Consider the following 25765-nt stretch of genomic DNA (forward strand, 5'->3'; position numbering starts at 1 on the left):
AAATGAAATTAAAGTCTGAACTACTTGGACCTGAGGAGGTATTATTTATCAAAGCAGTCAGTTAATGCTCAACTTAAGTGTCACCTTCTCGGAGTGGCCTCCCCTGACTGCCCTATGGAAAAGCAGTCCCTTCCTGTGTAGCCCCACCCCACAAATGGTGCTGGATCTGTCCAGGACACACTCAGTAAGATGCCTTTGATCAGTGCTTGCTTCCTGTCCTTCTACCCACAGAAAGGCAAAGGGCTACACCCGTCTTGGTGACATCGCCTTTGTGTCACCAGCACCCAGCACTGTGCGTGACAGAAAGCACATACTCACTATACATTTGCTAAATGACTAAATGAACAATCTTCTTTCCACCAAAGAAACCTATAGGGGTTTTTAAGGGTTTTTCTATTAGGGTATTTCTGTCTCCATGTAGGCCTGCTAAAAACAAGTTCTTTACAAAGAAACTCTAAAAACGGGATTCACAACACACTAAATATACTAACTAGTGAAGTCTTTTATATAAATAGAGCAATATTGTCCCCTAAAAGGTGCAATATCTAAAAAATATTTCAATCCATCCACTGACTGGATATAAAAGGTGGTATATCCACATTACATACAATAGAATACTATTCAGTTATAAAAAGAATGAAATGCTAATACATGCTACAATATGGATGAACCTTGAAAACATCATGCTATGTAAAAAAATCGAGACACAAAAGGCCACACATATATGAGCCTATTTTTATGAAATATTCAAAACAGACACATCTATAGAGACAGAAAACAAAACTACAGATCTTCCTTGACTTATGATGGGGCTGTGCCTTGATACACCCATAACTTAGCCTGGCCTGCCTTACACAGGCCCAGAACACTTCCATTAGCCTACAGCTCGGCAAAATCATCTACCACAAAGCCTGTTCATAATAAAGTGTTGACTATCTCATGCTACGTAATAAATACCATACAGAAAGGGAAACACCGAACAGTCATCAGTGCGTCTACCAGCCGCTGACCCTCATGACTGTGTGGCTGCCTGGGAGCTACGGCCACCAGTGCCCAGCATCACGGGAGGGTATGTACCACATCTCGCTAGTCCAGGAAAAGATCAAAATTCAAAGCGTGGTTTCTACTGAATGTGTATGGCTTTTATACCACCATAACGTCAAAAAATCCTAAGGTGAACCACTGTAAGTTAGGATCATCTGTAGGGGTTGCCAAGGGCTGGGAAGAGAGGGGGCGGGGGAGACAGTTTCATGCCCTGGAGTTTCCGTTTGGGGTGATAAAAGTGCTCTGGAACTAAACAGAGGTGGTAACTGCACAATACTGTGAACGTACTAATGTCCCTGAATTTTTTACACTTTAAAACTGTTCATCTTGTTAGGTCAATTCTAGCTCAATTACAAAAATACATACACTTATAAAAGTTTTCAGAGACTACTTTGTTTCTCACCAGGCCCCTGTGTGGTTTTCTTCTCTTCTACCCAATTGTAGTAGGCAGAGTAGTCCCCGTTGTTGGGAAGGCTAATCCAAGGCCCTGTAATGCTAATGCTGGTGTCCCCGTTGTGATCATCACAGACCCATCTCCCGGAGAGGTAAGTCGTCCTCCGGGCTTCGGCAAGCTTGCTCACAGTGCTGGAGGTCATGGCACTGTCACTCTCTGAGGACACATCTGCAGGATCTCTAAAAATCAGAACATGCATACAGATTTCAAGGGACTAGGTTTTAAAGAGCATGCAAGATACTTGCCTCGTACACAGAACGATGGAAGATGCACACACAAGGAAGCGAAGTGGGACATACAGAGGTAAGTCATTCTATCAGAGATGAAGCTCAAAGCAGCTGTGGCACAGAAGCCCCCAGCAGGGTGGCAAAGATGCCACCCAAAGCTAGGGCCTCAAGTATCAAGGCCTCAAACGATTTGGTCTCAAGACCCCTTCGCATGCTTAAAATTTTTTGAGGACCCCAAAGAGCTTTTGTGTACGTGGGTTAAATCTACGGATATTTACTTGTATTAGAAATCAGAAAAGAATTTAAATTATTAATTCATTTGGAAATAATAAGCCTATTACAAGTTAACACAGTATTTTTTGTGTTTTTTTTTTAAATTTTTTAATATTTATTTTTTGAGAGGGATAGAGTACAAATGAGGCAGGTGCAAAGAGAGTGGGAGACACAGAAATGTGAAGCAGGCTCCAGGCTCTGAGCTCCCGCACAGAGCCCGATGCGGGGCTCGAACCCACAGACCGTGAGATCATGACCTGAGCCGAAGTCGGACGCTCAACCGACTGAGCCACCTAGATGCCCCTATCATAGTCTATTTTTAAGGGGGGGGAAAAAAAAAGTCTGTACTTTTCCAAACAAGAAAACTAGTGAAGAGTGACACTGTCCGCTGATGGGCTGAAACACACAGCACAGCACAGCGCTGCTGGTCAGGACTTCTGGAAATCTCTTGAACACCCAGATCTTGCATATGTTCTGTCAAGTGAGAATAGGGTCCCGTGAAAAAACCAACTAGTTCCACTTGCAACTCACTCAAGTGCTTTTTCTTAAGCCAATCGTGGCACTTCAATAAGGAGCAAAAGAGCTTCTGCATACTTCCCATGTCATCATGTGGTTTATTAAAAAGATGAGTACACAAGGGTCAAGACTTAATAAAATTCATAAAAATAATAATTTCTACTGCTTCATCAAGAACATTCTTGATGGGAAACACTTTTTCAAAACTTGCGAGTACATGGTGGAATACAACGACTAGGAACACAGCTGGTTATCCCTGCCTAGACATCTGTTAAGGCACCAGAGTTTTTACCCATGATGGCTTCCAAGCCACTAGTGCAAATGTCAACACAGTGAAAAAGGAACAGTGTTACTATTATAAAAATACTTCTGATTGCACGGACGCCCTGAGAGGTCCACAGACGACACTTTGAGAATGGCCGGCCTGAAGAGAAGAACAGAATGACAGATCCAAGCAGCCCCAGATGCACCATGGTGGAAGAACACGGTGTGTCTGGGGAGCGGAGATGATCAGTGTGGTTGTGTGTAGGATTCACGAGGGAAGTGCCAGGAGATGGTGCTGGAAAAGTAGGTGGGAAACTGGCAGACTGGGAAGAGTCTTCCGTACTGCTCTAAGTTTAGGTTCTGTTCTCTTAGCCAGTGGCTCTCAATCCTTTCTCCTCCTGCCACAGCGCACCTGCAAAGTAACTCCTCCTGGCTGGCACGGGGAAGACTGGGCGTGAGGGCACCACTGCCAGTTCTCAGCTGTACCTCTACTTCCTTCTTCCACTTAAGGAAGTTTGAGAAATGTGAATGAACAAGATATCTTATTATAGGAATAATTTCAAACCTATCCGCCTAAAAAAAGTCATAGCATATAATAATACACATTACTACACAAGACTTAAGCAGCACAGGTACAGAGGAGAAAGTTTTTCTCCATGTTTTCTCTTTTGCAACTTTGTATGCCATTGTCCGTCTTCTTAGTCTCCTAAAATCTGAGATAGTGTCTTAAGACAGTGTCTCTGTTGGGGCGCCTGGGTGGCTCAGTCGGTTAAGCATCCAACTTTGGCTCAGGTCATGATCTCACAGTTCGTGGGTTCAAACCCCGCGTCGGTCTCTGTGCTGACAGCTCAGAGCCTGGAGCCTGCTTTGATTCTGTGTCTGCCCCTCGCCTGCTCACACTCTGTCTCTTTCTCTCTCAAAAATAAACAAACAAACAAACAAAAAGACAGCGTCTCTATTTAATGTGTTTTAACAATGATATCTTCGCCTAGCAGAATCTAATTTTTTTTTATTTTATTTTTGAGAGAGAGACAGAGTGTGAGTGGGGGAGAGGCAGAGAGAGGGAGACACAGAATCTGAATCCAGGCTGAGCTGTCAGCACAGACCCTGATGAGGGGCTCGAACCCACAAACCATGAGATCATGACCTGACCTGAGCCAAAGTCAGACACTCAACTGACTGAGCCACCCAGTCACCCCTATCAGAATCTAATTTAGCATTGGGACACCTGGCTGGCTCAGTCAGAAGAGCATAGGACTCTTGATCCTGGGGTTGTGAGTTTGAGACCCATGTTGGGCATAGGGATTACTAAAAAAATGAACTTAAAAAAAAAAAAAAAGAATCTAGCATAACATTTCTGTTTTTTCAGCTTTTTCCTCCCCAAAGACCTGATCACCTGCTTTTATTTGTTTTTTTAATGTTTGAGAGAGCAAGCGAGCAAGTGAGCGCACACATGCGTGTTGGGGTGGGGGGAGGGAGGCAGAGAGAGAGGGAGACAGATAATCCAACTCAAACTCACAAATGTGACATCATGACCTGAGCTGAAGTCGGACACTTAACTGAGCCACCCAACCCTGCCACTGTGCTCGAGGTTTCTAGACAACCCAAATTCTAGACCCAAAAGTCTACCTTAGAGTCTAGTTCTGAACTTTCTGTTCTGCTCTATTTTGAATCTGCCTTTTTGTTTTCATATTTAACAACTATTACTAATGAAAAATTACTTGGTATGAGTCAGAGAGCAGGTTTTCAAGTCAGAAGCAACAACCAGACCTTTAGGCTTTTAGGAAGTTAACTCTGCAAGAGCTAAAAGGATACAGTAAAGTAGAGCAAAAAATAGTAATAGTCCTAACTAGCAACAGTCCACGGACGGTCCAGGGAAGGGTGCTGGGAAGTGAGGGCAACTGAAAGGGAGAGGAAAATCCTCAACTTGAAGAGCCTGATGGTTAGTGAGAAAGCAAATGAAACTCCTCAGTGGCAGTTTTCAAACCTCATCATCATCTGGGGAAGGTTAAAAATAAATAAATAAAAGTAATGGGAGATGGACTGGGAGGATGAAGTTGTATCCTCTGGAACCTGTATTTTTCAAACATTCCTGGGTGACTCTAATGAACATCCAGGTGGGGAACTACTGTCTTGTCCATCCAGTGATTCCAGAGGGTCTCCGTGCACTACAGCCTAAGACTAAACTTAGTATCCAATGCTTGACCGTGGTGGCTAGTTACCAGGAAAAGGCTCGGATCAGTCAACAAGCAAGCGCCCCACTTTTTTGAGGGCCACCGCCCTTCACCTTGGCTGCCTCCCCAATTTCGTGCAGCGTGTACTGTTTGCTGAAGCAGATAAGACTTCAGTTTCATTACCAGGAAAGCCAATGACCCTAGAATGAACCCAATAAACGAGGTGCTGACATATTTGAAAAATACTTGATCTTTGGAACCTGATCTATTCCTAGAGTCAAAAGACTCACCGTACCTCACACTAGTCTTTACTTCCTCGATTGGAAAAATGACAGAGGTGAGCTCTAATATATGAGATCGCCGAAGATTTGCCAGACGCTCATAATGACTCCTTAAGTCGATGGTTTTTTTTTCTACCAGGTCACCCAGTTTGCGGTTGTGCCTCTGAATCTTCTCCTTTTTCTCTTGATGCCGCTGTGCTCGAGTATAAAGCTTCTGATTCTTTTCCTTGGTTTTAAGAAGGCCTTCGGAATCTAAAATAAATAAATCACATGCAACAATTATCACTACAAATAGTTGCTGGGCAGTGCAGAACCCACCACACAAGCCTAAGCGTCTTCCTGCAGTTTAACTGAAAGCAAAAGCTCATTCAGGTTAACTAGATAAAGCTAAATGGAAACTGAGAGTTCAGCTTAAGTAGATTTTACACATAAATCAATGTGGACCACCACTAAAAGGACTCTGGGTCTCCATCTGTAGTCATCATTTGCAAGAACCACTCAACAGCTATCAAGTTTAAGCTCAGACCAGGCAGTACCTGACTTATGGTAAGCACTGAAGAATAACCACGTTGGGCAGAAAAGGTATCTAGTGCAAGTCTGAAAAACTTATTGGCCATCTGATTTTCCTGTCCAGCAAGCAGCTATTCTATGCCACATTTGAAGCTCCGCAGAGACAACAAAAGCCCAGCCACACAACCAAGAAAGGAGACAGATGCTCATCCTGTCTGATGTGTGTCTTTTCACGGAGCTCCTTCAGGTTTGGGATTAAGACCTGCTAGAGTGTTAGGTTGTGGCTAAACTTCTCTCTAAAGTGGCAAAAACAAGTTGTAAAATCTCAGACAGACACCTAGAAACAATGTTGGAGGTCAGACAAATTCAAAATCAAGCTCATCATTTTCCCACAAAAGCCTCATCTTGATACCTAGGTTCTCTACTTAATGATTACACTTGACCCGCCCACTGCCCAAGTCAGTCCCCTGCTGGTCAATTCCATGAGCTGATCACTCCATGACAGTTCCTTAGATCTAGGGCTTTCTTTTCGTTCCCACTGTTACAGTCTTATTAACTCTCACCCAAACTCCATCTCCAGCCTGGCTCCACTCCATGCTGTCACTGGCTCAGTCTTCTTCAACCGTAACCAGTGCCTGGCAGGTCTCCACTGCCAAACACAGACCGACCTCCCTGGCCTTGAGGCCACCCCCACACCGGCACATACCCCACTGTTCCATTCTGCACACCCTTCATTCAAGTCTCATTCAATTACTAGACACTCCAGACCTTTTCCACAAAGTGACACTATTTTTTAATTTGAGGGGGGGGGGAGAGAGGGAGAGAGAGAGGGAGAGGGAGAGAGAGAGGGAGAGGGAGAGGGAGAGGGAGAGGGAGAGAGAGAGGGAGAGGGAGAGAGAGAGGGAGAGGGAGAGGGAGAGGGAGAGGGAGAGGGAGAGGGAGACAGAGAGGGGGGGAGAGAGAGAGAGGGGGGGGGAGGGAGAGGGAGAGGGGTAGAGGGAGAGGGGTAGAGGGAGAGGGGGAGAGGGAGAGGGAGAGGGGGAGGGGGAGGGGGAGAGGGAGAGGGAGAGGGAGAGGGGGAGGGGGAGAGGGAGAGGGGGAGAGAGAGACAAGAGAGAAGAGAGAGACCGTAAACAGGGGATATGGGCAAAAGGTGAGAGAGAGAGAGACAGAGAGAGAGGGAAACAGAGACAGAGAGAGAGAGAATCCCAAACAGGCTCCACACTCAGTGCAGAGCCTGACACCGGGCTCAATCCTACAACCCTGGGGTCATGATCTGAGCCAAAATCAAGAGTTGGATGCTCAACCAACTGAGCCACCCAGGATCTCCAAAGTGGAACTATTTAAATGCACACATGCATGGATACAGAACCAGTCATCATTCCCTTTATGAGGTCTCACTCCTATCCTGTTCAGATCAATGTCTCTCTAGGAATGCTATTAGCTTCTATTCCTCAAATGTCCAAATTTTTCTCATTCATCGAGGCCCCCCTCCATAAATGATCCACAGACCTCTTGCTCTTCAGAGGCCTATGGCACTGTGGGTACGTCACCTATGGCACACGGCTTAGTTCCTTATACCAGATCCAACCAAAGCTTTGCTGTCCTCTGACTAAAATATAAGCATCCAATACGTGTTTGACACGTCCTCTGACTGAGGCCCACTGAACCTAGGTATTTCACTGTAGCCATAAAGTTTCTTGCAGTTTTACTTCTCCTTAGGTGCACATTCTCTTTACCATTCTTGCTCAGTGTGGATGTTCTAATGTTTAAGTCTTTCTGGTTCCATCACACTCATTCATTTTCATGATCTCTACTGAGTTCTTTGCCAAGTGCTCAACTGAATGTTTGGCCATATGGTGGTCAGACGTTTTAAAAACAGTTTAGAACTTAATACCAAGATCCTCCACAGGTGGCAGGAAATCATCAGTCAACTAATCTGCACTAGTGCAGACTCAGCACTCAAGAGTTTCACTTGTCCTTCTCTCCATGCCATCTCCTCTAAACATAAAAGCACTTCGATGCTCTTTCTGTCATCTACTCTTGGTTGTTTGGATAAGGAAGTCTGTAGCACTGATCAACTCAACCTTCATTCAAGGTTCATATATATATATATGTGTGTGTGTGTGTATATATATATGTGTGTGTGTGTATATATATATATATGTGTGTGTATATATGTGTGTGTGTGTGTGTGTGTGTATATATAATGTATTATTCTGTATCATGACACATAAAATCAAAAGATTCCGGAGAAATATTCATCAGGCTCTATAGTTTAGAACATATAACCTTTTATGAATATTTGTGATATTTCAACAACAAAGTTAAAAAAAATATACTATCTACTGGGTAGCAAGCTCTTAATCTGTGAACTTGAGACCATGCATAGTTTCTGGAATCCATTAACTTCCTTAAAATTGTTTGCAAAATTTTCTGAGTCTCATCTGTGGTTCCCAACCCTGGTAGGTCAGCAGTACCACCCAGAGCAGGGCTATTCAAGAGTGCGGCCTATGGATCTGGGCCCATCAGTAAACTTCTACCAGCCAGACAAGAGAAGTACAGAAATACAGAGTAAGTTTAGCCTACAGATACTGCCTATCTCACGTGGCAATATGCCAGTGCCATGATATCCAAGTGTCCAATCATGCTTCCAGTATTTTATTGTTTTATAAAAGTACTGGTGTCAGTTTATGACAGATTAGACACCACAGAGGAAAAAACTGGTCTTTTACTCCAGACAGTTTGTGAACCACTGACGCAGTCCCCATGCGTGAGATTTCAATTTCTCACGCCCAGGGTGGGCTCTAGGGCTCTCTCTCGACCTCACAAGGGTGGCTTCCTCACAAGCCTCACTCCGATGGCTTGCTAGGGAGAGAACCCACTGTTACAGGGCCCACTGCTTTTATTTAATGTTTTCCTTTTTAAAGCCCTTACTCCGACACGTGATGGAAAAATGTGACAGGCACACGTGGAAAAGTAAGACATGATCACAGTTAAAAGCGAAGACAATCTAACCAGAAAGCTTTGTTGCCTGTCAGCCCATGTTGAAGTTCTGAGTGTGATATGCCACAGGGCTGAAAAGAATGGTAATTGGTATTCCTCTCCTCCCTCTTCACCCTCTCCTTCAACAGAATCCACACCAACCTCCTCATAATCCTTCTCGAGGGCCTCAGAAAACTCTCCTTCCTCCATGCCCTCACCCCTATACCAGTGAACAAAGGCACGCTGCGCCTACACCAGGCCAAACTCGTGGTCCAGGTGAGCCCAGGCCTCCTGTTGCTCAGCGTACGCACAGCTTGCTGTACTGTGGCCACGTCTCCAGCAGGTACCACAGTAGGAGGCAGTCCCACTGCGTTTAGTACCAAATCTCTGTGGCGATTTTGTTTTGGGGAGTTAGGAATGTTAAAATCAGCTGATCAAAGTCTTAAACTCGCTCATTAGGGAAACGCACAAACTCAGTAACTCCAGCAATTTCAGGGGGCTCACAGATGCCTGGTGGCAAACCCCTGGTGTGAGCATCACGGAAGGGTGTGGAAAGAGGATGAACCAATGTTAAGTCACGAGTCTCTACACTGCTCCTGAACCAGAGCCTCTGGAGATGCATGTGGAGCTCAGTGGGTCACCAGCTGTCCACATGTTCAACACCTCTTCACCAGGCTGCCTGCCATTCTAGCCTAGTAACCCTGTGAAACGCCACAGGAGCACCTTAGTAGGACATTTTCAAAGGAAGCTTTTACTCTGTTACATACCACTATAAAATACTTGCTTCTGAACGCAACGAGTAGACAAGAAAGGGACTCATGAGGTATGATGGTGACTCACTCTGAACTTTAAACACTGATTTTCCAAAATACATGTAATGTTTCTAAGGATACAAGATTTCTAAGAGGGCTCTCCTAAATTTTGACAACCATCTATGATAAAGTATGATATATGCAAATATAATGTAAGATTAATACAGATTAAAATGTGTATGAGACTCACTCATGGAGAAAAAGCCAATATTCTGTGCTTCTGGAATGAACTAATAATTATAACTGAGTACCAAGCTTCCTGTTAGCAAAGGCAAATGTAAAATACATATTCCTTAATTTTTTTAACTGAGAGAAGTAGTGTATTCAAAGTAGTTTTATACATACATATACATGTATATATATATAACATCTCTTTGAAAAAATACATAAATATATTTATTTATTTAAAATCCTTACAGAAATGTTTTACAAGAGGAGGAAGGCAAGCAGGAAACCTTTCCAGGTTGCTATTGCCTTCCCCCCTCCTCCTCTCTTTCTCTCTCTCTCTAGCTTATTAATCCAACAAAATTCCACACTGGCGCTTTATTAGGTCTAGAAGAAGAGGGGCAAATTACTTACTTATCTTCATTTCTTCATTTCCTTTACATATTGTTTGTTTTAGCTGTTCAATCCTCATCTTGCAGGACATTATTTTCCATCTCTTAAAAAAATATATATACAATAAATATCACAAATGTTGGTCTCTTATGATGAATATGATTATCTACCCAGGATCATTATTATTTTGAAGCATATCTTAGAAAACACAATGAAGAAAAGACCAATATAATTATACTTATTATAACTTTTGTAACTAACAATGGTGGATTACAAAACAGAAAAAAATGTCATTCTGTAGGAAATTAAGACAAAGAAATTCACATAGTTTTTTTTAATTTAAATCCAAGTTAGCTAACATATAGTGTAATAATGATTTCAGGAATAGAATTTAGTGATTCATCACTTACATATGACACCCAGTGCTCATCCCAACTGCCCTCCTTAATACTCATCGCCCATTTAGTAGTCCATGCACCGCCCCCCCCAAGACCCCACCAGCAACCCTCAGTTTGTTCTCTGTATTTAAGAGTCTCTTACGGTTTGCCTCCCTCTCTCACATAGTTCTTTTATGTGTTAGTGAGGACAGAGAAAAATGGTGAAGGATATTCTCAGGATATTCTCTTAACCTGCTCAGTCCAATATATAGCTAGTGATCCCATGTGGCTATTTAAAAGTAATTTGGAATTACATAAAATAAAATTCAGTTCCTACTCAACACCACCCACATGTCAAATGTTCAACACCACGTGTGGCTACCATATTGGTGAGTATAGATACAGACAGACCACAGAAGATTCCACTACTACACTGCTTGAAACTCTTTATGCTATTCCCTGAGGAGACCATTAACATCACTGTATTATCTCACTAATACAATAAGCAACTATTACTTGCAAAATAAAAAACTCAATAAAAACAGAAGTTTTTTTCCCCTAAGGTGAATAAAAGATCCGTAAAAATGCAACCTGGCAGTCAGTTAAAAAAAATATGATTATCTGTTCTGTAAACGTGGATAATTCAAAGCTTAAAACAGCATTCAAATGTTTATGGTGTTTAACACTGGTCTTAATCCTGATGGTATAAGACGTAGAGCAGACTGCAGAGATAGTCCAGCTGGCGAAGTGCTAACCTCTGCTGGACAGACATTTGAAAACAGATTCATGGGGACTGATGGATGGATTGAGAGATGAAATAGCAATGAGATGTCTTCACTTTTATAGGGTATTAGTCTTTAAGAACCAGTACTGAAGTTTTTGATAGAAAACTAGAAAACAGTACAGGGAATTTAGAAACATGGAAATGGGATTCTTTTTTTTTTTTTTTTTTAATTTTTTTTCCAACGTTTTTAATTTATTTTTGGGACAGAGAGAGACAGAGCACGAACGGGGGAGGGGCAGAGAGAGAGGGAGACACAGAATCGGAAACAGGCTCCAGGCTCCGAGCCATCAGCCCAGAGCCCGACGCGGGGCTCGAACTCACGGACCGCGAGATCGTGACCTGGCTGAAGTCGGACGCTTAACCGACTGCGCCACCCAGGCGCCCCAGGAAATGGGATTCTTTATAAATAGCCTTTAACGATCTTTTTCTATATGACGTACTTTGTTTCTATAACAGAGCATAAGAGTTCACTTATATCACATATATTCTTCAAGTATTATTGAAAAATTATGAGTGGTGCTTATTGTGAAAAAAAGTAAACATCACAGAAGAGAAAAAATAAAATGATCGTTAGCTTGACTCCTTCCCATTCTTCAAGGGTAATCTCAAAGTTTAATACGTATCTTTTCAGATTTTAGAGTATATTTTTTTTTAAATTTTTTTTTTTTCAACGTTTTTTATTTATTTTTTTTGGGACAGACAGAGACAGAGCATGAACGGGGGAGGGGCAGAGAGAGAGGGAGACACAGAATCGGAAACAGGCTCCAGGCTCTGAGCCATCAGCCCAGAGCCTGACGCGGGGCTCGAACTCACGGACCGCGAGATCGTGACCTGGCTGAAGTCGGACGCTTAACCGACTGCGCCACCCAGGCGCCCCTTAATTTTTTTTTTTTTTTAACGTTTATTTATTTTTGAGACAGAGAGAGACAGAGCATGAACGGGGGAGGGGCAGAGAGAGAGGGAGACATAGAATCGGAAGCTGGCTCCAGGCTCTGAGCCATCAGCCCAGAGCCCGATGCGGGGCTCGAACTCACGGACCGCGAGATCGTGACCTGAGCTGAAGTTGGCTGCTTAACCGACTGAGCCACCCAGGCGCCCCTAGAGCATATTTGTATTTAAAACACATACACAGATGGAATCATACTTTACTCTAGCCTTTTCGTTTGCTCTTTCATTAAAGAATTTATCCTGGACATCATTCTGTATCAACATATATGGATTGATCACATTCTTTTTTAACAACTACACGGTATCCATTATTTATCTTATCCTGTCTGATGAGCATTTAAATTATTTATGGATTACTACCCATGCAGTAGTCAATCAGCTTCTCTATCCATTAATCCCTGTATTCACGCATTTGTTTTAGGAGAAGATTGCTAAATACCACATGTGTAATAAAAAACAAAAAACAAAAACAAAACCCAAACCACCAACTTATCCTCCAAACAAATATGTCAATGTATATATTCTCACCAACACTGAATAAAAGTGTTATTAATCAAACTCCCTATTTTCATACGTTGTACTCATTTTGTCCCAGTTTATGTTCATTTTGCTTAGGGTCTCCAACACACAGAACTTTTAAACTTTTATGTAGTCTGTCAAAGTGTTTTCCTTTATGGCTTATAAAGGCCTGCTTATCTGCAGAGTACATAAATACTCTCCCATATTTTCTTTTAATATTTTTAGGAGTTTACTTTTCACATTTAATCAGCAATCCATGTAGGGAGTGTATATTTACAATGAGTAAGTTTTTTTTCAAAAAGGACAGTCTATGGTTATTGTACTCCTATGTCAATACCAGACTTGATACTTATCCTTTATAATGGCTCTAAAATTAACTGCCAATATTCGGTGTTTGGTATCTAGATAAAATATGTGAGGGCCCACACTACAAATATATTCAAATAGAAGACTGCCAAAAAATGATCAAAATAAATTTAAATTCAAAATGAATTTTTAAGCACTACCAACTTAAAAAGCATGTAACCTCATAGAAAGAGTATTCTTTAAATACTTCTTACAGCTTACCAACTGATCTGTTATCCATTTTCCTTCCATAGCTTTTAACACCCTGTACAGAGAAAAGACAATAATAAATTTTGTAAAGTTCCAAAATGTAAAATCAATGTGTTTTTAAAGTAACTTCTTCAAAATGGCTGGAAATACCAAAGCGGAACTTGGGCATTTAAAAATGTTTTCCAAATTCCCCATTCTCTAATTTTTTTCGTCACCTCCTTCTTTCTGTGCTCTAAAAAAAAAAAAAATTTTTTTTAAGTTTATTTTGAGAGAGACAGAGAGAGTACAACTGGGGTAGGGGCAGAGAAAGAGGGAGAATCTCAAGCAGGCTCCAAGCTGTTAGCGCAGAGCCCATGTGGGGCTTGAACTCATGAAACTGTAAGATCATGACTGGAGCTGAAATCAAGAGTTCGGACGGACACTTAACTGACTGAGCCACCCAGGTGCCTCACTTTTTACACTTTTAATACTGCCCAGAACGTTTCTGTAAACATTCATAGTAAATTTCCATAACAACCAGAGACTCTGTCCTCAGTCATAATCAATCATTTCCATCAGTCATAATTATTAATAACAGTTGCAAGAGTATTCATGATATAAAATGTGGATGTTCAGTTTCTAAAGAAACGGCACAACCTGACATCTGTACAAATCTGTTCTGTGGGGTGAAAGGTTCTATGGAAGAAACAGAAGTTCCTGTGATTAAGTTAGAGAAATGACTTAAATAAATCTAAGCAGGTTTCTGTCAGGTGGGGAGTCTCAGAAGATTTTATCTGCTTACAAATGTGTTCATCAGACCTGGGGTGCATCTGGAGGAAAGCGACTGGGTCAGTTTGGGACAGAAGATTCTACAAGACGATTCTCAAATCCAGAGAGTAGGAGATTCATCAGGGGTGCATGTTAATAACTCAGATTCCAGCGCCTTCCCCCACTCCACACCCAGTGAGTCAGAGTATCTGAGGATAGGATTCCAAGAATCTGCATTTTTAAGGTAGGAACATTAGCTAATGCATGTAGATGATATGCAGACCAAAATTTGCAAAAACACTGATCCTGAAGAAGAAAGATAAATGGAAGGGGTGATGCCCTATAGGACACTTATTTGCCTACTGTTCTGGACCCATTTGCCCCACATCAATTATTAGGGCCAGGGATTTGATTCATCCGTCTAGTCACTGAGTGCCTACTGTGTACCAGGCACTGGGTCTGATCCCAATATTTTCTAGGAACTTGATAATCTCTCCTATTTTGCTTCTTCCATTTGCACTGCTCTTCCATACTTTGAAATTGTATCCTTACTTCAGCAAGTTAGCAATCCATATATCTGCATACCACAGCACTGAATTAAACCACAGGGTGACAAGAGAACCTCCACACATGGAAAAACAAAAGGGAAACTCACTCTTTTTGAAATTCTTCTTGCTTGCTCTTAAGTTGGTTTAACCTTTCTTTCTTGTCTATAAACCTGTAAGAAAAAAATGTATTGTCTTATTTAAATATTCATTCTTTAAATTTTTATTTTATTTTTAATTTTAGAGACAGAGAGCTCACACACAGGGGAGGGAGGAGAGAGAGAGAGAGAGAGAGAGAGAGAGAGAGGGAGAGAATCCAGAGTAGGCTCCAAGCTCAGTGCAGAGATGGACACAGGGCTCGGTCTCATGACCCTGGGGATCATGACCTGAGCTGAAATCAAGAGTTGGATATTCAACCAAGTGAGCCACCAAGGCACCCCTTAAATATTCATTCTTTTCAGTTCAGTGAGATTTTGCAAACCCCTGAGAGCCAATCATTTCTGCAGAGTCATTTGGAGATGTCACAGTCCTGAAAGTAAGTACACATCTTCTCAGTCGGGTGCACACACAGCTGCTTATGCCATTTGCTCATTTCCAAACTAAGTTCAAATTCTCAGCTTTAAAATTCTTTCATGGGAAGGGCACCTGAGTGGCTCAGTCAGTTAAGCATCCAACTTGGGCTCAGGTCATGATTTCGAGGTTCTTGAGTTCGAGCCCCATATTGGGCTTGGGATTCTCTCTCTCTCTGCCCCTCTCCCACTTGTGCATGCAAAATAAATAAGTCAACCTTAAAAATAAAGATAAATAGGGGTGCCTGGGTGGCTCAGTTGGTTAAGCGTCTGACTTTGGCTCAGGTCATGATCTCATGGTTGGTGGGTTCGAGCCCTGCATCGGGCTCTGTGCTGACGGCTTCAGATTCTATGTCTCCCTCTGCTTCTCCCCCACTTGTGCTCTCTCAAAAGATAAATGTTAAAAAAAAAATTTTTTTAATAAAGATAAATAAAATTCTTTCATGGGTTTAGGGGTGCCTGGCTGGCTCAGTCAGTAAAATTCTTTCACGGGTTTATAAAATATGTCTACAAGCCCCACCCCAAAGGTTAAATTATCTTCTAAAACAGGAACATCAGAGCACTACAGTGAATGTGAATTCAAGGAAACTAAGGCTTCTAATATAAACATGATTTTAATTATTTAGCTTAATTCAATCCTGCTCTCACCTATAAATTGGTTCCTTATAATTTTTAAAGTATAACATTTTTTCCTTACTAATTTTATTGCCAGTCATTATGGGCTAACAAGTTACTTAGAACAAGTTATCAAAAGGAAGGGATATCACACGCAGTTCATTTTCTCTGTCAGTCTTCCACCCTTATCCTTATCATTTTCTTCCTGCTCCCTTATTTGGAGTTTAGTTTGCTCCCCCTCTTTTTTCTTTTCTTTTCTTTGCAGTTTAAGGTAGAAACTTAGATCAATTTACATCAATTTTAAGCCTCTCTTTTTAATATGACCATATAAAGTCATATTTAGTTAAACCCCCAAAGTTAAAGTATTTTTTAAAGTTTTTAAATTTACTTATTTTGAGAGGGGGAGGGAGGGAAAGGAGGAGAGGAAGAGAGGGAGAGGGAGAGGGAGAGGGGGAGGGGGGGAGGGGGAGGGAGAGAAAATGAATCCCAAGCAGGCTCTGCACTGTCAGCACGGAGCCCAGTGTGGGTCTCGAACTCATGAACCATGATATCATGCATGACCTGAGCTGAAACCAAGAGTTGGATGCTTAACCAACTGAATCACCCAGGCACCCTAACCCCCAAATTATTGATAGGGTATATTTTCATCATCATCTAGTTTGGAATTGCTAATTTTCCATAAATTCCCTCCTTGACCTGTAAGTTATTTAGAAGTATATTGCTTAATTTCCAGATATGTGAGCTTTTCTAGGTAAGTTATTCTTGTTTTTTGTTATTTTGATGTGGTCACAGAATATACTCTATAAGATTTCAATCTTTTGATTTGAGAGGGTCTTATGGCCTTGTATCTGGTATGCCCTGGTGAAAAGTTCCCTGTGCACCAGAAAGAATATGTATCTATAGCTGTTGGATACAGTGTTCTATAAAGGTCAACCAGCTGAAGGTGACTAACAGTGTCATTCAGATCTTCTAGATCTGTGCTATTCACTAAGGTAGTCACCAGTCACATGTGCTACAGAATACCTAAAATGTGCCTTGCTGCATTATAAGGATCTGGGTTAAAAAAAAAAAAAAAAATCATAGGACTAACATCACACAACCGATTTTTAAACAAGTTGACAGTGGCTATTTTCAAAGAAAAAAAAACAACAATGATAATGCTATATGCTATAGTAAGTAACATAGTATGGAGTCCAAGATTAGGCTTTTGGCTGTCTCCCAAATTCCTAGCCTAAATGAAAACAACAGAATAGTAACAGCCCCAGAAATCTCTTTCCTTAAAATCATCCAGGTTAAAAGGAGTCTGAAATATCATTTCTACTTCAAAATGGAAGGGATTGATACACAATGGATAAAGACAATGTGGTAAATATACGTGATGAAGTATTATTCCCCTGTAAAAAAAGAGTAAGACCTTGCCTTTGGGGACAACATGGATAGACCTAGAGGGAATTATGCTAAGTGAAATAAGTCAGACACAGAAAGACAAATACCGTATGATTTCACTTATATGGAGAATCTAGAAAACAAAACAGACAAGAAAATACTTAAATACTGATTACTAACTGGTGGTTGCCAGAGGGGAGGTGGGTCGGGGTGGAGGGGCAAAATAAAGGGGATTAAGAGGGACAAACTTCCCATTATGAAATAAATAAGTCATGGAGATGAAAAGTACATAGTCAGTAATGTAATAACATTGTATGGTGTGACAGATGGTGACTACACTTACAGCGATGAGCACTGAGTAATAAATAGAAGTGTCAAATCAGTATGTTGTACACCTGAGACTAATACTGCATGTTAATTATACTTCAATTTTAAAAAGAGAAAAAAGTAGAAGGGATAAAAAATTCTAATTATGACCCTACCATTTAATAGTCACTGAAAATGTAAAATATATGTTAAGAAAGCAAATCAAGTAATTTTATACATTTGTATGACTAAATTAAAATCAAAAAAATTCAGTTCTTCAGTTGTACTAACCATATTTCAATAGCCACATACAGCTGCTGGCTAGCCTACTTGACGGGAAAGATACAAAACATCATCGCAGAAAGTTGTACCAACAGCACTGCAATGGCGAGTAAGGTAGTAGTTACTACTAGACTTGAAACAGTACTAGAACACTCCAAAACCAGTATGGAATCTAGACAAACCCATAGATTGACCAGTTAATTTATCAGGCATTTAGTCTGTGTCTGCAACTTACAGCAAAGCATCTTCCAGAATATTCAGAAATCTAATTACACAGATTACTGTGTATTCTTGGACACATTATTGACATATGCTTCCATTTCCATGTATCAAAAATGAGAAACTAATGGTATTTACTTCTACCTCACTGAGGCTACGTGGTGATTCATGTCCTAATAACCTGAAGATGACAAATTTACAAGACTCATCAGACCAGGCAAACAAATGACTGACATGGAGGATGAAATCTTGCTTTTAGAGACTATAAAAGTTCTTCTTTCAGATCTGTTGTAAAAATGCCACTTGGCACTAAAACAAATTGGGAAGACAAACAACCGTGCCCAGCCTTATACTGAGCTGGTTCTCTTGGGCTTTGTTAAAAACAAACTTAAAATGTAAATATGCAGTTGCCAGCAGGAATAATAAACAAAAGATAACAATTCCTACTGTATCAAACACTTCTGAGTCATGTTATTCTTCAGGAAGGAAATTAAAAATAGGTGGTGTTAACAAAGCTAAACAGTGGAGTGGATGAGATCAAGGAATGTGGCCAGGTCAGCATTTCAACTGCTCATCTGCACACTCATCCGTTCTCTGCATTCTCCATCACACCACTGATGGAAAGATAAAAAAAAATCCACTCCACAATTTTGTGCTCTCTCAATCTGGTTTCCAAGAGGTAGAAAGATTCATACAATCATCACACTCAACTAGATTTAAGGATACATGTTTTACCAAAGAAGGGGGGAAGAAGGAAATGTTTTATGTACTGCCTTTCAAGGAGGGCTGATCACGTAAAATATCTGGTCTTTTTCCAGGTCAGAACATACACACTAATTTCAATCTTTAACAAACACACAGAATCTCACTGAATGGACATCCTATAGTTTATTTATATGAACTCCTACTGATGAACATGGGCATCATTTCTGAATTTTCACTCTTTATCAGTAATGTTATAAGTGAATATCCTAGTGCACAAATCTTTAAAAGCTTTTATTTCTCAGAAATTCCTATAAATAAAATAAACTGCTGGGTCAAATACTTACATGCTAAATTCTGGCAGTTGGCTTTAAATTTCCTCGCCATCATTTCATATAATTTACAACCCCACCAACAGGGAGTAACAGAACCTGTTTTATCTCACTCTCTCCAAAGACTGCACATTTCTTTTTAGTCTTTACTAAATTAATCGGCCTCCTACCCCTTCCCCCAAAGATAGTTCATAATTCATTTATTTGTCTTTCTTTATTTCACTATTAGAAATGTTGGAATGTCTTTTCCTTATTGACTACTTACTTCTCTTTTATTGTTCCCCTATGTCTTTTGTTCATTTTTCTAATAGCTTTTTTAAGGGCTATTAGGGAAATTAGCCATTTTTCTTTCCAACATCATGACATTATTTTTTCTCAATATGCTTTCTGCCTACTTATGTTTCTGCTTTAGAGAACTTTCCAAACTTTTACACAGATACATTTAGCAATTATTTTGATGTCGAATGACTCTAGTTTTGTGTTGTTTTCTGAAAGGAGTCTGCCAGTGAACCTGTACCAAGCACCAGGGCTTTTACAACACTATTTGTTATATTTTCTCTCCCAATTTAAAAATACCTTGTATATTATTTACCAAATTCCTCCAAAACTTGAGTTGTTTTTTTCCCTAAAAAAGCACTTCCTTAAATGGACTTTGTCTCCTAAATTCTTCCATACTTTTGCAACTATGATCTTTTCCCCCCATTAACAAAGTACTCCCTTAAACTGACTTTCAAACAGTCCCCCTGCAACAGAGAGTGATGAGAATTAGGAGCCCGTGGTCACACAGCACTCGGGTGGTACCAGAGTGGGCACATGGCCCAGTTTGGGGCATTATGCCTGTCTGGGCTAACCTGGGGATGGGTTAGAGCGGGCCCTGCGAAGGGAAGGAAGGCATTAAAAGCAAAGGAAATGTTGCTGTTTCACAAGGCAAAGAGCTACTTTATCCGCACCAACGCATCTCAACACAGCAGGTAGGATAACAGGGTTAGGAGTGTGCTGCTGCTGAGGCATCAGTCAAGAGCGTGAGCCCCGTCACTCCACGCTGTTCCAGGGCCACAGACCATCATGGGCGACTGAGTGGATCTATTCACAGGCTGGACTATTCACACAAACCTGCGTCATACCACGAGAAAACAGCACCAGGGCGTGTACTCTATCAGGGATCCATATTATTAATTCTGTTAATTCTAGGTGATAACATCCTCATAAAAGCCATAACTTAGAGTACTTACTATGTCCTAAGCATATCCTTTCCTAAAATAACTCTAATCCTTCCATCTGCCTGCCCAGTGCTAACCCTCATCCTAGAGATCTTTGTGCCTAAGAATATGGCAACAGAAAAGTCTGAGAAATACTAATGAATTTTGAGAAAGGCAAATAATAATAACCTTTCAAATATGGAGTTGAGAGACTTAAAAAATATTAAACCCTTTGAACCAGCTATTGCAGTTCAAAGAAATAGATTAGAGATGAGATGAATATTTATGTTTGAAGGCACCAATCACAAAATCAGTAATAACAGCAAAAATTGAACACAATGTTAATGTTCAATAGGAGAATGATTTATTAAATGATACTATACTGCCATGCAGGACATTGTAACATTTTTGAGGACAAGACATGAGCATGTGTTTTAGGAGATGTTGGGGGGGGGGGGGAGAGGCACAACACACTATGTACACATGGTATGATTCCAAATGAAAAAATGTATTAAGCACGCACGTGTGTGCACGCACGCACGCGCACACACACACACACACACACACGGCTGGAAGGAGATACAACAAATTATTAACAGAGATGTGGGAATACAGATAAAGTGTTTCTTTCTTTAGGTATTTCTGTACTTTATAAGTTTTCTACAATAATCACATGTACGTCTATAATCAGAAAAAAAAGATGCTAATCAAAATTTCTCATGCTCCTTCTTAGAGGATCACATACACCATAAAAATATATACATAAACCCCTAAAAGTACCTAAATTCTTAGGTCTCCTGAGACAGATTATAGTCCTTGGGTTCCTTAAATCTAAAAGGGGAAATGAGCATGAATAGCTTTTAGGTCACTGGTGGGGAAGACTCCCCATCTCTGATTTGGACATTAGGTTTGTTACAAGAATTAATAATTTCTGGCTCTAGAAATAAGGCAGTGAGGCTTCCCAGGCAAAAGTGAGAGAGTACAGCCTGTGCCTGGGAAAGAGAACACAGCAATCTCCCTTATACAAGTAGAGATGGTTGAAGAACTAAATACTTCTTCAATTAAAATACTAACCAGTAAGAATTACTAGTCACCAAATTTTTTTCCTTAAATTCTTTAGGCATACAAGGGTATGATGTTTACTGACAAATGTAATATGAAAAAAACAAAACAAAACAAAACAAAACAAGATGTGGTCCAGATCAGGACGGTTCTTTTGTTAGAATATGAGAAAATACAGTAAAAATATACTCCGCTAGTGGGAATGAAGGCTAAGTCATTAAAAGAAAATAGAAACGAAACCACTGTTTAGTTTCCTCACTTGTAAAATGGGAATAAAGCTTACCCTACTTGGTTGCAAGGATTAAATAAGATAAATGCGAACATAAGGTAGAACTTATTAGCGTGTAATACATGTTAGTTTCCCTTTTCTTCACTGCAATGAGTGATTTTGTACTTAATCTTACTAATGTATTAAAATAAACTACATATATAAAAATATAGTTCAGATCTGGAAGTGAGTTTAAGAATTAGCATAGCCCAGGAGTAAGATACAAATACTCTGAATTGCCTCATGTTGAAAATAGGTTAATAACTCATGGGTCTGCGGTAGGGAACAAACGAGATTATGTGAAAGCCTTTTATAAATTCTAAAAGGCATAACGAAAGAGCAGCCATTGACAATGACAGAAAACAGAAGTTGTATTTTTCTCAGCAGACCCACAGACGTTGGCACAAATACAATTAATAAGCTGCATGGGATGGGAGTTGAGACCCTTTCTGAAGGACATAAACAGCAGTAAGGTTGATAAACTCTTATCTAAAGATGGAGTGTTTAGCCACCCGTAGAGCTTTTGTTCTGCTAAGAAGGTATACAAACGTGGGTGCAGAAATGAATTCTCAAGACAGTAGATTCTTTTTTTTAAGTTTATTTATTTATTTAGAGGGAGAGAGCGTGCATGCACGTGTGAGTGAGGGAGGAGCAGAGAGAGAGGAGAAAGAGAATCCCAAGCAGGCTCCATGCTGCCAGCGCAGAGCCCAACATGGGTTTCAATTTCACAACCATGAGATCATGACCTGAGAGAAACCAAGAGTCGGACACTTAACTGACTGAGCCACCCAGGTGCCCCCTTCAAGACAGATTTTTTTTTAATGTTTATTTATTTTTGAGAGAACACAAGTAGGGGAGGGGCAGAGAGGGGGACAGAGGATCCGAAGCAGGCTTTGCACTGACAAGAGAGAGCCCAATGCAGGGTTCAAACTCACAAACTGTGAGATCATAACCTGAGCTGAAGTCGGATGCTCAACCAACTGAGCCACCCAGGCGCCCCAAGACAGTACATTCTTATAGGCTACAATGATTGACAACCAAAAAGATCCTGGAGAGAGAACAGAAATATCTAAAGAATAATTTTTTTGATGTTGGGTGTGTCTTCCCCCTTGAAATTTTCAGTAACATCTAGGATTTTCTGCTCATCTTTTATCCCACCACTCTTTTTAGCACCCCTATTTGTTTCCTGGTAAAAGCACAACATATATTCTTTTTTTTTTTTTTTTTTTTTTTTTTTTTTTTTTTTATTTATTTTTGGGACAGAGAGAGACAGAGCATGAACGGGGGAGGGGCAGAGAGAGAGGGAGACACAGAATCGGAAACAGGCTCCAGGCTCTGAGCCATCAGCCCAGAGCCCGACGCGGGGCTCGAACTCACGGACCGCGAGATCGTGACCTGGCTGAAGTCGGACGCCCAACCGACTGCGCCACCCAGGCGCCCCAGCACAACATATATTCTTAAAACTCATCAGTGACCATAATGCCACAACATTCCTGAAAACCTACTTATAAAAGTAATAGCCATATGCTTATAAATGTCTTTTTTGATCCAAGTTAAGATAACTGGTTCCTAAACCTACAGGCAGATTTTCTGGAGTGCTATGTTGTCTGTTGTACTCAGATTATGTTTCCCGTCCCATTCCTACACCTATCATAACCTGGTAACCAATTTCTTTCCAGTCTTGATTGGAAAGATTACTTAACTTGTCAGTTATCTATTGGGTAACAGTATTATGTTTGCTGTCAAATTATGTACACCAGAAAATTATGTTCCCATAAAAAGCCCCATAATTTAAAAATGTTCACCAGTACAAGATCCAAAGAAGATTGTGTTGAGAGTACTGCTTAATATCATTCCTCTTCATCTCTTAAAGAAGCACACAAGCTGGGTGCCACGCCTGAGTGGCTCAGTTGGTGAAGCATCCGACTCTTGATTTCGGCTCAGGTCATGATCTCACAGTTTGTGGGACTGAACTCTGTGTCAAGATCTGTGCTGACAGTATGGAGCCTGTTCGGATATTCTCTCTCTCTCTCTCTCTCTCTCTCTCTCTCTCTCTCTCTCTCGGATATTCTCTCTCTCTCTCTCTCTCTGTTCCTCCCTCCCTCACTCACTCTTTCAGAATAAATAAACTTAAAACAAACAAACAAACAAACAAACAAAAGGAGCGTACAAGCTAAAAGGCAGATGAAAATCAGAGAAAAAAGTGGATATTGTTTTAGGAATGGGACCAAGGTGGGGGGTGAGGAAAGGATAGCATTGGTGAGGATACCAAGATTTTAAGTCTTCCCACTGAACATTAACAGAAAAAGAATCATTCAGATATTTTTCAATCAATCTACCCGCCAAACTCATTTAGTCCGCAGAGTTATACAAAGACACATGTTCCCTTCTTAGGAGTCAAAGGAACTAATTGTGGTGAGGTAGATTGTTCATTAATATCTAATTTTCTTTGAACTGCACAATTAAAACCTTTACAATTAGCTAGTCTATTAACAAAAACTGAAAAAACACATTTACAAGAATTTTGATATGCATTGTAATGTTCAAGATCTACGTACGCACAGCTAATTTGGCTAATTTGCTGAAAAGAATCAGAGGTTAAACAAGTGTTTTTAAACTGTGCTGTAAGTGTCCATATTTTATTTCCAAGTGTTTTCCCACAGTTAGTGAGGGGCTTTTCATAAAGTAAAGGGGAAAAAAGTCTGAAGGTAAAGAAGACAAAAATGTTTTATAATACTGAAGACAGTGAAATATCTCACAATCAAGCTATGACCTGCAGAATTGAAGGCTTGTTAGTAGTAAGTGTAAATCCTTGAGAGCAAGAGACCTTTCTCCTCTGTAATTTGCCAGGATATTTTATGGAGATAGCTGTATCCATTGAGAGCTCATTAAGAATGATTTGACTATTAGGACAGTGGTCCTGGGTCTTACAAGATTCTTACATCGTACTAGATACAGGGCACTGTTCTGGGAACAAAGGAAAACAAAACAAAACAAAACAGTCCACTTGTTAAGGACCGCACAGTTGGGAAAAGGGAGAGATGGTGGGAGAAGCGAAGCTAGCTAGGCAGACCACTGCGGCAGTCCTGTTATCACTGAGCCCTAAAATGCCGTTTTTTATTTAAAAAAAAAAAAACACCTTTTTTATCTCTAAATTTTGAATGGTTCTGGTATTTCTGCTTAGTCAGAAAAAGAAACCCACTATTACACACTCCTCTTCTGAAAATTCACTTTAATTTTCAGATTTAGCAAAAAATTTCTACCTCCATTTTTAAAGTGGTATTACCTTTACCATTCTCTCAACAGTATGCCCACTATGTACTACCCACTGCTGCTGCACAAAGCACTGGTGATCCGACTGAACAAAACCAGAATTCATGCCTTCATGGAACTACATTCTGGATGGAGATATCTTCCTCAAATAAACAACATTTTGTATCATGCTCAGCACCATGAAAGAACTGCATATTGCAACAGAAAAGAATGGGGAGAGACGGAAGTGTAAAATTACCTTAGTAAAGGACAGGGAAGGCCTTGCTGAGGAAGTGACGTTTTTAAGTAGGGACATGAAAGACAAAGTGGCAATCAAGAGGAAAAGTGTTCAGGCACAAGGAGCAGTAAGGGAAAAGGCCCAGTGGTGGAAAAAGTTTCATGTGTTTGAGGATTTGAGAGAAGGTCCCTGACTATGGAGAAGTATGAAGGAACACGGCAGAAGTTTCTTTCCTGAGTGCTTAATATATGCTAGACATCACACTAAGTACTTTAATGCATGCCCTTACATGATCACTACCAAACCTATGAAGTTAGGGTCCCCTCCCCCTTTTCAAAATGAAATAAACAAGCATAGGAGATATTAAGAAACTTGTTCAAAATCACACAGCAAGTGGTAGAGTGTGGATTCGATTCAATGCAGCATGAATCCAAAGCCCACACTTTAACTCAAACTTACAGCCAAAGTTAGAAGATAAACAGTAGACAAATCAAGTGGAGCTTCAAATGCCACATTAAGGAGCTGAAATTTTATTTTAAATGCAGTGGAAAGCCCCTGAGAAGTTTAAACAAAACTGTGACATTATCTGATTTACATTTCTACTGTGGCTGTTGTGTGGAGGAGCTGTATGTGTAAACGAAAGGAAATCAATAAGCAGTTGGGAGAGAAATGATGGCTGTCTGGACTAGAAGTAAACCAATTCAGGATCTATTTTGGAGCAGATAAAATAGCCTTGCCAATGATCTGGATACATGGAATAAG

General features: G+C 40.5%; 1 protein-coding gene across 1 annotated transcript in view; it reads right to left on the minus strand.

Annotated features, from left to right (window-relative positions):
• ATG14 (autophagy related 14) overlaps positions 1-25765 on the minus strand; it is a 40600-nt gene that overhangs the window by 12183 nt on the left and 2652 nt on the right. The window contains exons 2-6 of the mRNA XM_058739124.1: positions 14684-14746; positions 13294-13336; positions 10120-10201; positions 5248-5485; positions 1448-1677 (exon numbers count right to left, since the gene is read on the minus strand). Coding sequence (XP_058595107.1) covers positions 1448-1677; positions 5248-5485; positions 10120-10201; positions 13294-13336; positions 14684-14746 — 656 coding nt within the window. The remainder of the gene's footprint in view (positions 1-1447; positions 1678-5247; positions 5486-10119; positions 10202-13293; positions 13337-14683; positions 14747-25765) is intronic.

This window comes from Neofelis nebulosa, chromosome 7 (assembly GCF_028018385.1).
Source record: "Neofelis nebulosa isolate mNeoNeb1 chromosome 7, mNeoNeb1.pri, whole genome shotgun sequence".
NCBI classification, from domain to species: Eukaryota; Metazoa; Chordata; class Mammalia; order Carnivora; family Felidae; genus Neofelis; species Neofelis nebulosa.